Here is a 13,758-nt window from a genome sequence, read left to right on the forward strand (position 1 = left end):
TCTTAAATACAACTTAAATATTCTACAATATGTCAGCTGAATTTTTTTACTTTTTCAGTACAGTACAGTGGTACCTTGACTTATGAGTGCCCCAACTTACGAGTTTTCCAAGTTACGATTTTTTGCTTTGAGTTGCAAACCAAAATCCAAGTTACAAGTGAGCTTCAGACATGCCGCCGCTCGTAGGAGAGAGGAAATATCAAAAACCTCAAGAATAATCAATGTGTAACATACTTTCAGTTTTGATACCACTGGTAGTGTCATCCTGCCAGAATGTTCTATAAAGTATGCCCTAAGTAAAGAGAAACAATTCTGGAACGTGTAATACATGTTTGGCAGGCCAGCTGGTTGGGTGGCCAGCTGGCTGGCTGGCTGATTTGCTTGGCTCTGTCTATCTCCTGTCTGTCTGTATCTATCTGTCTCTGTCTATCTGTGTGTCTGCCTGTCTCTGTCTCTCACAGGTACACATAAATACTACAGTTATACATAGTGTAAATTACCTAGGATAACCCAAAAAATCCAGACTATACTATCCAGTGCTATACTATGCTTGTAGATATAAGGCATAATAAGCATGACTGGCAAGTAATACACATTTTCATTTGTTCAGGAATCATACATGACAACTCTGTATCGTGTGTAATACCTGTTGGTTCATGAGCGGCTTTCTCTTTGAAACAGCCAAGTAGAGAGACAGGAAGACAGAAAGACAGATAAGCAGAGACAGAGATAAACATAGAGTTAGACAGACAGACAAATAGAAACAGATAGAAGCAAACAGATAGACATGTTTGTGTAACAGTGAAAAATAAAGCCAAGGCAGTGCATGATCATCAAATTAACTCCAGTGCTGCACTGTCAGCAACAGAGCGACACTCGTCTTACAGTGTGCTTCAAGGAGTTTCATATATACTCCAGCATTTCTAAAACAATGCTGGGACCTGGTGAAAAGGGCAAAAATAATTTCTTATTTGGCAGAGAGCATGCATAGTTCCTTTGTATAAAGGCAAAGGGGATAAAAGAGAGTGCAAAAATGATAGGGAAATAAGTCTGTTGAGTGTACCTGGTAGAGTGTATGGTAGAGCTTATTACTGAAAAATTAAGAGTAAGACAGAGAGTAGGATAGCAGATGAACAAGGAGGCTTTAGGGAAGGTAGGGGATGTGTAGACCAAGTGTTTACAGCAAAACATAGGTGAACAGTATTTAAATAAGGCTAAAGAGGTTTTTGTGGCATTTATGAATTTGGAAAAGGCATATGACGGTGGATAGGGGGGCAATGTGGCAGATGTTGCAGGTGTATGGTATAGGAGGTAGGTTACTGAAAGCAGTGAAGAGCTTTTACGAGGATAGTGAGGCTCAGGTTAGAGTATGTAGGAGAGAGGGAGATTATTTCCCAGTAAAAGTAGGCCTTAGACAGGGATGCGTGATGTCACCATGGTTGTTCAATATATTTATAGATAGGGTTGTAAAAGAAGTGAATGCGAGGGTCTTGGCAAGAGGTGTGGAGTTAAAAGATAAAGAATCTAACACAAAGTGGGAGTTGTGACATTAGCTCTTTGCTGATGACACTGCTTTTGGGAGATTCTGAAGAGAAGCTGCAGAGGTTGGTGGATGAATTTGGTAGGGTATGTAAAAGAAGAAAATTAAAAGTGAATATAGGAAAGAGTAAGGTGATGAGGACAACAAAAAGATTAGGTGATGAAAGATTAGATATCAGATTGGAGGGAGAGAGTATGGAGGTGAATATATTCAGATATTTAGGAGTGGATGTGTCAGCAGATGGGCCTATGAAGGATGAGGTGAATCATAAAATTGATGAGGAAAAAAGGGTGAGTGGTGCACTTAGGAGTCTGTGAAGACCAAGAACTTTGTCTGTGGAAGCAAAGAGGGGAATGTATGAGAGTATAGTTGTACCAACACTCTTGTATGGGTGTGAAGCATGGGTGATGAATGTTGCAATGAGGAGGAGGCTGGAGGCAGTGGAGATGTCATGTCTGAGGGCAATGTGTGGTGTGAATATAATGCAGAGAATTTGTAGTTTGGAAATTAGGAGAAGGTGTGGGATTACCAAAACTATTATCCAGAGGGCTGAGGACGGGTTGTTGAGGTGGTTCGGACATGTAGAGAGAATGGAACAAAACAGAATGACTTCGAGTGTATAAATCTGTAGTGGAGGGAAGGCGGGGTAGGGGTCGGCCTAGGAAGGGTTTGGAGGGAGGGGGTAAAGGAGGTTTTGTGTGCGGGGGTTTGGACTTCCAGCAAGCATGCGTGAGCGTATTTGATAGGATTGAATGGAGACAAATGGTTTTCAATACTTGACATGCTGTTGGAGTGTGAGCAAAGTAACATTTATGAAGGGATTCAAGGAAACCAGTAGGCCGGACTTGAGTCCTGGAGATGGGAAGTACAGTGTCTGCACCCTGAAGGAGGGGTGTTAATGTTGCAGTTTTATAACTGTAGTGTAAAGCACCCCTCTGGCAAGACAGTGGAGTGAATGATGAAAATTTTTCTTTTTCGGGTCACCCTGCCTTGGTGGGAATCGGCCGATGTGTTAATAACAAATACATTTTTCTTATTTAAAAACCCATAACAATAAAATTGGGGTGGTTTTTTTTGGGCTGGAACAGATTAATCGCATTTCATTTAATTACAATGAGGAAAACTGATTCGATATATGAGCAAATTGAGTTATGGGCTTGGTCACAGAACGAATTAAACTCGTAAGTCAAGGTAAAGGTACCACTGTATACATATTCATCATGTATACTTAAGGAACTGTTCATAATCATTTGTAGGAAAGAGTCCTTTCCTTTGAGTTATACTAATTCTGATTAGAGAAGCCAGTGCATGCAGCCCAGTGTGATGACACTATAATACTACTGCCATATCTTGCCCTTATATTTAATCAATTCTACTTTTCTGTATAACAGAAAAATATTGGGCATTTTAGAGTGAGAGGAACAAATATAAAACTAGGTCGAGGGTTGATGATCACTTGTTTGTACATAAACAATACTTTGTTCAATTTTAGGAGATATTTTTGGTTATACATCAAAGATTATTCGGAATAATAAGCATAACAAACTTTTGCAATAATATTAAACATAAAGAATTTTAAGAACATTATAGCTGTATGACCCTAGTGGGTTCAGTGCTTTGTTTTGATTATAATAATAATAATAAAGATAATTAAATTCCTGTTGCTTGTATGATTAAATAACAGAAATGTGTGGAATATTCTTAACCTTTAATATAAAAATAAAGCATACCATTATTTCATCACATACTCCAAACATTTTTGTCCTTACTCATCCACCTCCCTTTTGCCACCTGATGCCCTCGCTTCCTTCCTGCCCTGCAGCGCTGTATAGCCCTTGTGACTTAGCGCTTCTTTTTGATTATAATATTATTATTATAATCAAAAAGAAGCGCTAAGCCACAAGGGCTATACAGCGTTTGATTATAATAATAATAATAATTTGATGTCACTAACTAAAATATCCATATACATCATTATCAAGGAAATTGAAAACATTGAATAATGGCTTTAATATTATTTATAAGTAAAACGTCAAAAAAAAAAACTGACTTTCTGATAACAGCTGCTTCAATATTTACTGGTTTCTGTACCCAAAGATTTGACATTATCCATTAATGGCTTTCCTTACTAAGAACATAACATTGCATTAATAAATAATGTAATTAACAGTAAACCAAATGATGCAATAAAATATTTGTAGATATAAATTTTATAATAAAAAAAAGGGAAACCAGGATTTCTGCTAAATAAAATAATACAAAATTTGACATTCTGAGTAAAACATTAATTTGAAAAAATCCTCCTCTAAGTCAAAGCCTATATGCCTACCAGGGTCATACAGCGTATATACTCAGAAGACTTAAAAATGTGCATTTACACTCAGTAGCAAGTGATAAACTATGTAAGGTGCTAAGATATATAAGATTAAATACATCACTTTGGGGTTATATTAATATTAGTTAAAAAGTAATAATACAAGATTTTCATGAAGTACAGTAATAGCAATATTACTAAGAACAAGTGATTTACATCAATGTTACTAGCAGGAAAATTCTGCTTTTTTATTCCTGATTTCTGAATTCATGCGAGAAAAAGGCAAAAAAATCTTGTTTATTTTTTTCATCTTCAGGTTTGCTAGGTGTGAGGCAGCAGTGGTTCTTTAGCTTGCCCTCATCTAGGAACCTACGCTTACATCTGAAGCACCTCCATACTGGGATATCCAGATGAAGTTCCCAGTGCCGTAACAGATCGCTTTCATCATCAAAGTTAAGGTCACAATGATGGCAGAAGTAAATGCCCTCTTCATGAACGTCATGTTCACATATGATGCACAGTGCCTTGTTATTCTCATTTATGTTATTCAGGAACCTCTTCCCACAACAGGAGCAATTCTTGACAATGATTGAAGGTGCAGTTGTGATCTTATTGCTTGAACGTATAGTAATTGTGTGGCCCCCATAGTACCTCGTCTGGCCACTCCATTGGGAACCTCTCTGCCATGTACTAGACCCTGCACTGTTGTCTGATCCTCTACGATTATTTATAATGGTATCAGACACAACAGTATTGTTGCTGTCATTCGAAACGGAAGAAATATCTATCTTCTTATTTTTATCTACTATATGTACAGTATTGGGATTGCATTTATTGTCCTCTGGAATAACATATGTTTTCTTCTTACAATCACTTTGTACATGTCTCGTCTTCTTTAGCCTTTGTTCCTGCCGTTTTAGCATCTGCATCATTTGGTCTGGCTGTGAGATAGAGGCAAAGGTAGAGTTTTGATGTTCATTGGCACATTCCTTTCTTTCTTTTACAACAGGTCTTTTTCCATTGTTGTCTGACTCTTTAATATCATTTTTAGTCGCATCTTTCAAACGAGAGGAAATATCTTCTTTCGTATATTTATCCACTTTATGACCAGTATTATGACTGCATTTACTATCTTCTAGAGAGAGACATTTTTTTCCCCTCTTATTTGTCTTTCTTGGAATGAGTTTCTGTCGTTCTAGTATCTCCTTTATTTCAAGTTCTTTACCTGAAATAGAGACAGAGATAGAAGCTTTATGTAGTTTAGCACTTTCCTTCATTTCTTCCATCGGAACTGATACAGAATCTTGGTGTCTTTGCTGTCTTCACGGATGTATAACCCAAGCGTCTGGTCTGGTGTACCCTTCTAGAAGGTCTCCATTATCTTAATTGCTGTGTGGTCATCAGCAGCTCGCCACACATGGATGTTGAGAGGTCTGTTGGTCAGCTGCTGTGTTGTAATCAGCAGTCCAACACGCAAGGATATTGAAAAGTCTGTTGATCAGCTGCTGTGTGGTTGTTAGCAGGCCTTCACACGTGTATGTTGAAAGGTCTATTGGTAGGTCAGTGTGGTCATCAACAGCCCACACGGGTGTCGAGAGGTCTTTTAGTCAGCTGTTGTGATCAGCAGCAGCCTAAAACACTTGCATGTTAAGAGTTATGTTGGTCGTGTTCTGCACTCTTATACTGTAGATGCCACTAGTCTTCCAGTGGTAGTGAATAGTAAGTTGCAGGAGAGTCAGTGGTGCAAGGAATCTGAAAAAGTTTAACTTAGAGTGTATATGATAATAAACAGGTGACTAAACACGAGCACGTGAAATAATAATAATTGTAGTATAAACAGCGGCGGCGGCGGCGGCGGCAGCAGCGGCAGCAGCAGCAGCAGCACCAGCAGCGGCGGCGGCAGCACCAGCAGCACACAGCAGCGGCAGCAGCAGCAGCACACAGCAGCAGCACACAGCAGCGGCAACAGCAGCAGCACACAGCAGCGGCAGCACACAGCAGCGGCAGCACACAGCAGCGGCAGCACACAGCAGCGGCAGCACACAGCAGCGGCAGCACACAGCAGCGGCAGCAGCAGCAGCATTTATGCTATAGTTTACAGTAATGGTAGTAATTAACTATAGCAGCTGTAGAAAAAATAACTAACGGCATTATTATAATGTTTTCAGTTTTTAACACGAACCATTTCCCAGAGGTCGGGTGACCCGAAAAAGATGGTGCCAGAAGAGCACCAACATCACAGTTCAAAAAGACCCTCCAAACTACGACCCTCACCAGTTCTTCAGAGCGCACACGCTGTACTTTCCACCTCGAGGATTCAAGTCCGGCTTACCTGCATTTTCATAAATGTTACCTTGCCCACATTCCAATAACACGTCGAAAAATAAAATCACTTGCATCCACTCACTCCTTTCTAACATGCTTACATAAGCCTGTTATTATAATCAAAATCAAGCTCTAAACCCACCAGGGTCGTACATCACAAGTTTACACAAGCCTGATGTATGTCCAAGCCCCTAGAACTAAAAGCTTCTTTTACTCCTTCCCTCCAACATTAGTATTATTATTAGTAGTAGTAGTAATAATATTGTTGGTTTAGCGCTTAGTTTTGATTGTAATTTTTTTTTTTATAATATTCACAGGAGTCAACACTTGGGGAATATGATGAGGTAATCAAGTTTGATCCCTAATTCATGTCTGCATACATAATTCATTAAAATTGTAACCGGTTCGTACGTCGGGTTGCGTGTGGCCAACAGCCTGGTTGATCAGGCCCTGGTCGACCATGAGGCATGATCACAGACCGGGCCGCGGGGGCGTTGACCCCCGAAACCCTCTCCAGGTATATATAGACATAAACAGTTGATTACCATTATAACTTGTTCAGCTATGAAGACTGCGGTCAGTCCCTGGATTCATGACGCAGCTCTGTAATCTTTTCACTACCGAGGTGTGTACCTCAGTGTATGTATACGTGAATATACACTTTATGTTTAATCTATTTTTTTTTCTAGAGTAAAGCATTCTTGGGTGTTATTGTGCGGGTGATATGAAACTTAATGACACTCTTACACTTGATAGGCTTTGGTTGGTTGGTTAATGGGGTTTAAAGCCTATCGATAAGCTTAAGCCTATGGTAAGGTTTAAGGCCTATCAGAGTATGTATACCTCTCGGTGTACATACTCTGCGACAAGCTTTAAACTAACAAATTAACTAGTAAATATATGGTAAATATGTTTCTTGTAACCACGAGTTTGAGTGTATCTTGTAGTACAACAATCCACGATAACTTTAAAGGGTAATAAGATCTTATTCATGTTTTTCTCTAATATGCTTAATCTGGAGAAAGACCTTTTTGATCCAAGGAATTAGAGCTAACCTACCTTGGATCAAATCCGGTTGCCTCCCATTCCCCAATAATAATAATAATAATAATAATAATAATAATAATAATACCCTGTAAAAATAATAATGTGGCTTTCAATTGTTATAGTCACTAAGTCATATAAAAATATATTGTAAATGTTTAAAACTATGACCATAATTTTTAAAAGGGTGGACGGGTAAGCCAGTGGAAGGTCTCGGTCAGATGCCCAAAAGCTGCAGTGGTGGGTCATCATATGACTAAGACCAACGTCAGGAAACACTTATCATGTTTCCTGACAAACATTACCTAACTATATAAAAATATACGTAAGTACGAACTCATGGAATCATTAATACTAAACTTTTCCCAAACTATGTATGAATATAGCCTAATGTATGATATAAAATTATTCAAGTGTATACACCGCGAGGTGCATGTGTACATACAGAGGTATACATGTCTCCAGATGTATACTGAAAGTGACGGGCTCTTGATGCAAGGAACTGGAGATCTTCCCCTTCCTTGGATCGAAGCTTCATACCTCCTATTCTCCCCAGGCGATGTATGACCCTACGGGTTTAAGGCTCCCCATAAATGTAATAATAATTCAATAACATGAATGTATAAGCCAGAATTACAGGTTATTAATTAAAATTTATATGTTTAGGACAACGTTGAGTACATGGTGAAATCTGAAGATATATTAGATAAAATTAATATAGTACAACACAGAAGCGCTATGATCGTTGTGGGTTTAGCGTTTGGTTCTGATTATAATAATAATGCAATACAGTTATTTAAGTGTTGAAAGTAAACAAAGTAAAGACAAGTCTCACTCTTAGTTTGACAAATTATACTCCACTATCTTTCCTGCTCAGCGTTCTCTCTTTCTGCTTTTCAATAAAATACAAATATTCTATCACTTTATAAAGGCACTTACATAAGCGTTCCTTTGAGTTTTTAATGTCAAAGAGAGAGAGAGAAAAAAAAAAAGCGTCAATGACTGACAGTAACATCCACCTCCTCCAAGTTTCTCTGCTACACTGCTGCTCACTCTTAAATCTATTACATAACAAAAATAAACATATTACATTATGTATACATATATATACATATATACATATATATATATATTATATATATATATATATATATATATATATATATATATATATATATATATATATATATATATATATATATATATGTCGTGCCGAATATGTACTGGTATTAGCAAGAACTCATTTATAGTCCTTTCTATTTTCTTTTATACGTTTAAAGATATATATAATATGTAAAAAATTTTTAATTTTGCACCAAAAGGAACTTAGAAAACTTACCTAACCTTATTATAACAAGAACAATATTTTAGCCTAACCCAACTAAATATATTTTAGATTTGTTTACAATAATTTAATATTAAACAAACACAGTGAAATATATTTTTTTCGTTAGGTTCAGAATGATTTTGGCGAAATTATTGCATACACAAATTTTCATATGGCAAGATGAGCGTTGCTATTTAAGCCAAGATCGCAAGTTCTGCCTATTCGGCACGACATATATATATATATATATATATATATATATATATGTCGTGCCGAATAGGCAGAACTTGCGATCTTGGCTTAAATAGCAACGCTCATCTTGCCATATAGGACAAGTGAAAATTTGTGTATGCAATAATTTCGCCAAAATCATTCTTAACCTAACAAAAAAAATATATTTTCACTGTGTTTGTTTAGTATTAAATTATTGTAAACAAATCTAAAATATATTTAGTTGGGTTAGGCTAAAATAAATTGCACTTGTTATAATAAGGTTAGGTAAGTTTTCTAAGATTCTTATGGTGTAAAATTAAAAATTTTTACATTAACATTAATGGAAAAAATATATCTTTAAACGTATAAGAGAAAATTTTAGAAAGGACTTAATATTAAATGAGTTCTTGCTAATTGACCAGTTTTACATATTCGGCATGACACACACACACACACACACACACATATATATATATATATATATATATATATATATATATATATATATATATATATATATATATATATATATACATATATATATATATATATATATATATATATATATATATATATATATATATATATATATATATATATATATATATATATATATATATATATATATATATATATATATATATATATATATATATATATATATATATATATATATATATATCTTTCTTATTTCAACACACCGGCTGTATCCCACCGAGGCAGGGTGGTCCAAAAAGAAAAACAAAAGTTTCTCCTTTTACATTTAGTAATATATACAGGAGAAGGGGTTACTAGCCCCTTGCTCCCGGCATTTTAGTCGCCTCTTACAACACGCATGGCTTACGGAGGAAGAATTCTGTTCCACTTCCCCATGGAGATAAGAGGAAATAAACAAGAACAAGAACTAGAAAGAAAATAGCAGAAAACCCAGAGGGTTGTGTATATGTATATGCTTGTACATGTATGTGTAGTGTGACCTAAGTGTAAGTAGAAGTAGCAAGACGTACCTGAAGTCTTGCACGTTTATGAGACAGAAAAAAGGACACCAGCAATATATATATATATATATCAATATATCAATATATATATATATCAATATATCAATATATATATATATATATCAATATATCAATATATATATATATATATCGTGCGAATAGGTAAAACTTGCAATTTTGGCTTAAATAGCAACACTCTTCTTGCCGAATAAGGTAACCGAAAATTTGTGTACGTAATAATTTCGCAAAAATTATATATCATTGTGTTTGTTTATTATTAGATAATTGTAAACTTATCTAAAATATATTTAGTTAGATTAGGCTAAATTAAATTGCGCTCGTTATAATAAGGTTAGATAAGTTTTCTAAGGTTCTTTTGGTACAAAATTATTATTTTTTATATTAATTTTTATATTATTTTTTATATAAATTTTTATATTAAAAATATATCTTTAAACATATAAGAGAAAATTTTAGAAAGGTTTTAATTTTCAATGAGTTCTTGCTAACTAACCAGTTTTACCTATGCTGCACGATATATATATATATATATATATATATATATATATATATATATATATATATATATATATATATATATATATATATATATATATATATATATATATATATATATATTTGAATTTGATTCCCCATAACTTAATCCTACCCCTCTCCCGAACACCCTAGCATTTACTTCTTTTACAACCCCATCTATAAATATATTAAACAACCATGGTGACATTACACATCCCTGTCTAAGACCTACTTTTACCGGGAAGTATTCTCCCTCTCTTCTACACACCCTAACCTGAGCCTCACTATCCTCATAAAAGCTCTTTACAGCATTTAGTAACTTACCACCTATTCCATAAACTTGCAACATCTGCCACATTGCTCCTCTATCCACTCTATCATATGCCATTTCTAAATCCATAAATGCAATAAAAACTTCCCTACCTTTATCTAAATACTGTTCACATATATGCTTCAATGTAAACACTTGATCTACACATCCCCTACCCACTCTGAAGCCTCCTTGCTCATCCGCAATTCTACATTCTGTCTTACCTCTAATTCTTTCAATTATAACCCTACCCTATACTTTTCCTGGTATACTCAGTAAACTTATTCCTCTATAATTTTTACAATTTCTTTTGTCCCCTTTCCCTTTATATAAAGGGACTATACATGCTCTCCGCCAATCCTTAGGTACCTTCCCCTCTTTCATACATTTATTAAACAAAAGTACCAACCACTCCAACACTATATCCCCCCCTGCTTTTAACATTTCTGTCATGATCCCATCAGTTCCAGCTGCTTTACCCCCTTTCATTCTACGTAATGCCTCACGTACCTCCACCACACTTACATTCTGCTCTACTTCACTCCTAAAAGATGGTATACCTCCCTGGCCAGTGCATGAAATTACCGCCTCCCTTTCTTCCTCAACATTTAAAAAGTTCCTCAAAATATTCTCGCCATCTACCCAATACCTCCATCTCCCCATCTACTAACTCCCCTACTCTGTTTTTAACTGACAAATCCATACTTTCCCTAGGCTTTCTTAACTTGTTTAACTCACTCCAAAATTTTTTCTTATTTTCATTAAAATTTCTTGACAGTGCCTCTCCCACTCTTTCATCTGCTCTCCTTTTGCACTCTCTCACCACTCTCTTCACCTTTCTTTTACTCTCCATATACTCTGCTCTTCTTATAACACTTCTGCTTTGTAAAAACCTCTCGTAAGCTACCTTTTTCTCTTTTATCACACCCTTTACTTCATCATTCCACCAATCACTCCTCTTTCCTCCTGTCCCCACCCTCCTATAACCACAAACTTCTGCCCCACATTCTAATACTGCATTTTTAAAACTATTCCAACCCTCTTCAACCCCCCCACTACTCATCTTTGCACTAGCCCACCTTTCTGCCAATAGTCGCTTATATCTCGCCCGAACTTCCTCCTCCCTTAGTTTATACACTTTCACCTCCCTCTTACTTGTTGTTGCCACCTTCCTCTTTTCCCATCTACCTCTTACTCTAACTGTAGCTACAACTAAATAATGATCCGATATATCAGTTGCCCCTCTATAAACATGTACATCCTGGAGCCTACCCATCAACCTTTTATCCACCAATACATAATCTAACAAACTACTTTCATTACGTGCTACATCATACCTTGTATATTTATTTATCCTCTTTTTCATAAAATATGTATTACTTATTACCAAATTTCTTTCTACACATAGCTCAATTAAAGGCTCCCCATTTACATTTACCCCTGGCACCCCAAATTTACCCATAACATTTTTACCCACTTTAGCATTGAAATCCCCAACCACCATTACTTTCACACTTGATTCAAAACTCCCCACGCATTCACTCAACATTTCTCAGAATCTCTCTCTCTCTCCTCTACACTTCTCTCTTCTCCAGGTGCATACACGCTTACTATAACCCACTTTTCACATCCAATCTTTATTTTACTCCACATAATCCTTGAATTTATGCATTTGTAATCCCTCTTTTCCTGCCACAGCTTATCCTTCAACATTATTGCTACTCCTTCTTTAGCTCTAACTCTATTTGAAACCCCTGACCTAATCCCATTTATTCCTCTCCACTGAAACTCACCCACCCCCTTCAGCTTTGTTTCACTTAAAGCCAGGACATCCAGTTTCTTCTCATTCATAACATCCACAATCATCTCTTTCTTGTAATAAAGTTGGTAGAATTACCGACAATATGTAAAGTAAAAGGACACAAGTGCAACTAATGTGACATTTATTGTGGCAACGTTTCGCTCTCCAGGAGCTTTATCAAGCTTGATAAAGCTCCTGGAGAGCGAAACGTTGCCACAATAAATGTCACATTAGTTGCACTTGTGTCCTTTTACTTTACATCTCTTTCTTATCATTTGCACAACATACACGCACATTCAGACTTCCCACTTTGACAATTTTCTTCTTCTTATTCTTTTTAGTAATCTTTACAGGAAAAGGGGTTACTAGCCCATTGTTCCCGGCATTTCAGTTGACTTTTACAACACGCATGGCTTACGGAGGAGAGATTCTTATTCCACTTCCCCATGGATATAAAAGGAAAAGTAATAAGACCAAGAACTATTAAGATAAAATCGAAGAAAACTCAGATGAGTGTGTATAAATAAACGTGTACACGTATGTGTAGTGTGACCTAAGTGTAAGTAGAAGTAGCAAGACGTACCTGTAATCTTGCATATTTATGAGACAGACAAAAGACACCAGCAATCCTACCATCATGTAAAACAATTACAGGCTTTCATTTTACACTCACTTGGCAGGACGGTAGTACCTCCCAGGGTGGTTGCTGTCTACCAACCTGATGATACTGTGCTTATGGGAGATTCTAAAGAAAAATTGAAAAGGTTAGTGGATGAGTTTGAGAATGTGTGTAAAGGTAGAAAGTTGAAAGTGAACATAGAAAAGAGTAAGGTGATGAGGGTATCAAATGATTTAGATAAAGAAAAATTGGATATCAAATTGGGGAGGAGGAGTATGGAAGAAGTGAATGTTTTCAGATACTTGGGAGTTGATGTGTCGGCGGATGGATTTAATGAAGGATGAGGTTAATCATAGAATTGATGAGGGAAAAAAGGTGAGTGGTGCGTTGAGGTATATGTGGAGTCAAAAAACGTTATCTATGGAGGCAAAGAAGGGAATGTATGAAAGTATAGTAGTACCAACACTCTTATATGGATGTGAAGCTTGGGTGGTAAATGCAGCAGCAAGGAGACGGTTGGAGGCAGTGGAGATGTCCTGTCTAAGGGCAATGTGTGGTGTAAATATTATGCAGAAAATTCGGAGTGTGGAAATTAGGAGAAGGTGTGGAGTTAATAAAAGCATTAGTCAGAGGGCAGAAGAGGGGTTGTTGAGGTGGTTTGGTCATTTAGAGAGAATGGATCAAAGTAGAATGACATGGAAAGCATATAAATCTATAGGGGAAGGAAAGA

The 13,758-nt window shown here is 36.3% G+C and overlaps 2 protein-coding genes across 2 annotated transcripts in view; one reads left to right on the plus strand and one right to left on the minus strand.

Annotated features, from left to right (window-relative positions):
- Positions 1–2,551, plus strand: part of LOC128695078 (G protein-coupled receptor 137Ba-like) — a 164,218-nt gene extending 161,667 nt beyond the window's left edge. Inside the window, exon 11 of the mRNA XM_070091433.1 lies at positions 59–2,551. The gene's annotated coding sequence lies outside the window, so the exon portion shown is untranslated. The remainder of the gene's footprint in view (positions 1–58) is intronic.
- On the minus strand, positions 2,527–8,256 carry LOC128695077 (zinc finger protein 394-like). The gene is made up of 2 exons (XM_053785469.2): positions 8,163–8,256; positions 2,527–5,606 (listed from the first exon to the last, which is right to left on the minus strand). Exon 2 carries the CDS (start codon positions 5,138–5,140, stop codon positions 4,103–4,105), a length of 1,038 nt encoding a protein of 345 aa, XP_053641444.1. The 5' UTR covers positions 5,141–5,606; positions 8,163–8,256; the 3' UTR covers positions 2,527–4,102.
- Between the last annotated feature and the right edge of the window lie 5,502 nt (positions 8,257–13,758).

Source organism: Cherax quadricarinatus, chromosome 35, assembly GCF_038502225.1.
Source record: "Cherax quadricarinatus isolate ZL_2023a chromosome 35, ASM3850222v1, whole genome shotgun sequence".
Classification (NCBI taxonomy): Eukaryota; Metazoa; Arthropoda; class Malacostraca; order Decapoda; family Parastacidae; genus Cherax; species Cherax quadricarinatus.

Bases quoted from the DNA above. Each gene is read 5' to 3' on its own strand.
- LOC128695077 (XM_053785469.2), bottom strand. From the start codon at position 5,140: ATGGAAGAAATGAAGGAAAGTGCTAAACTACATAAAGCTTCTATCTCT.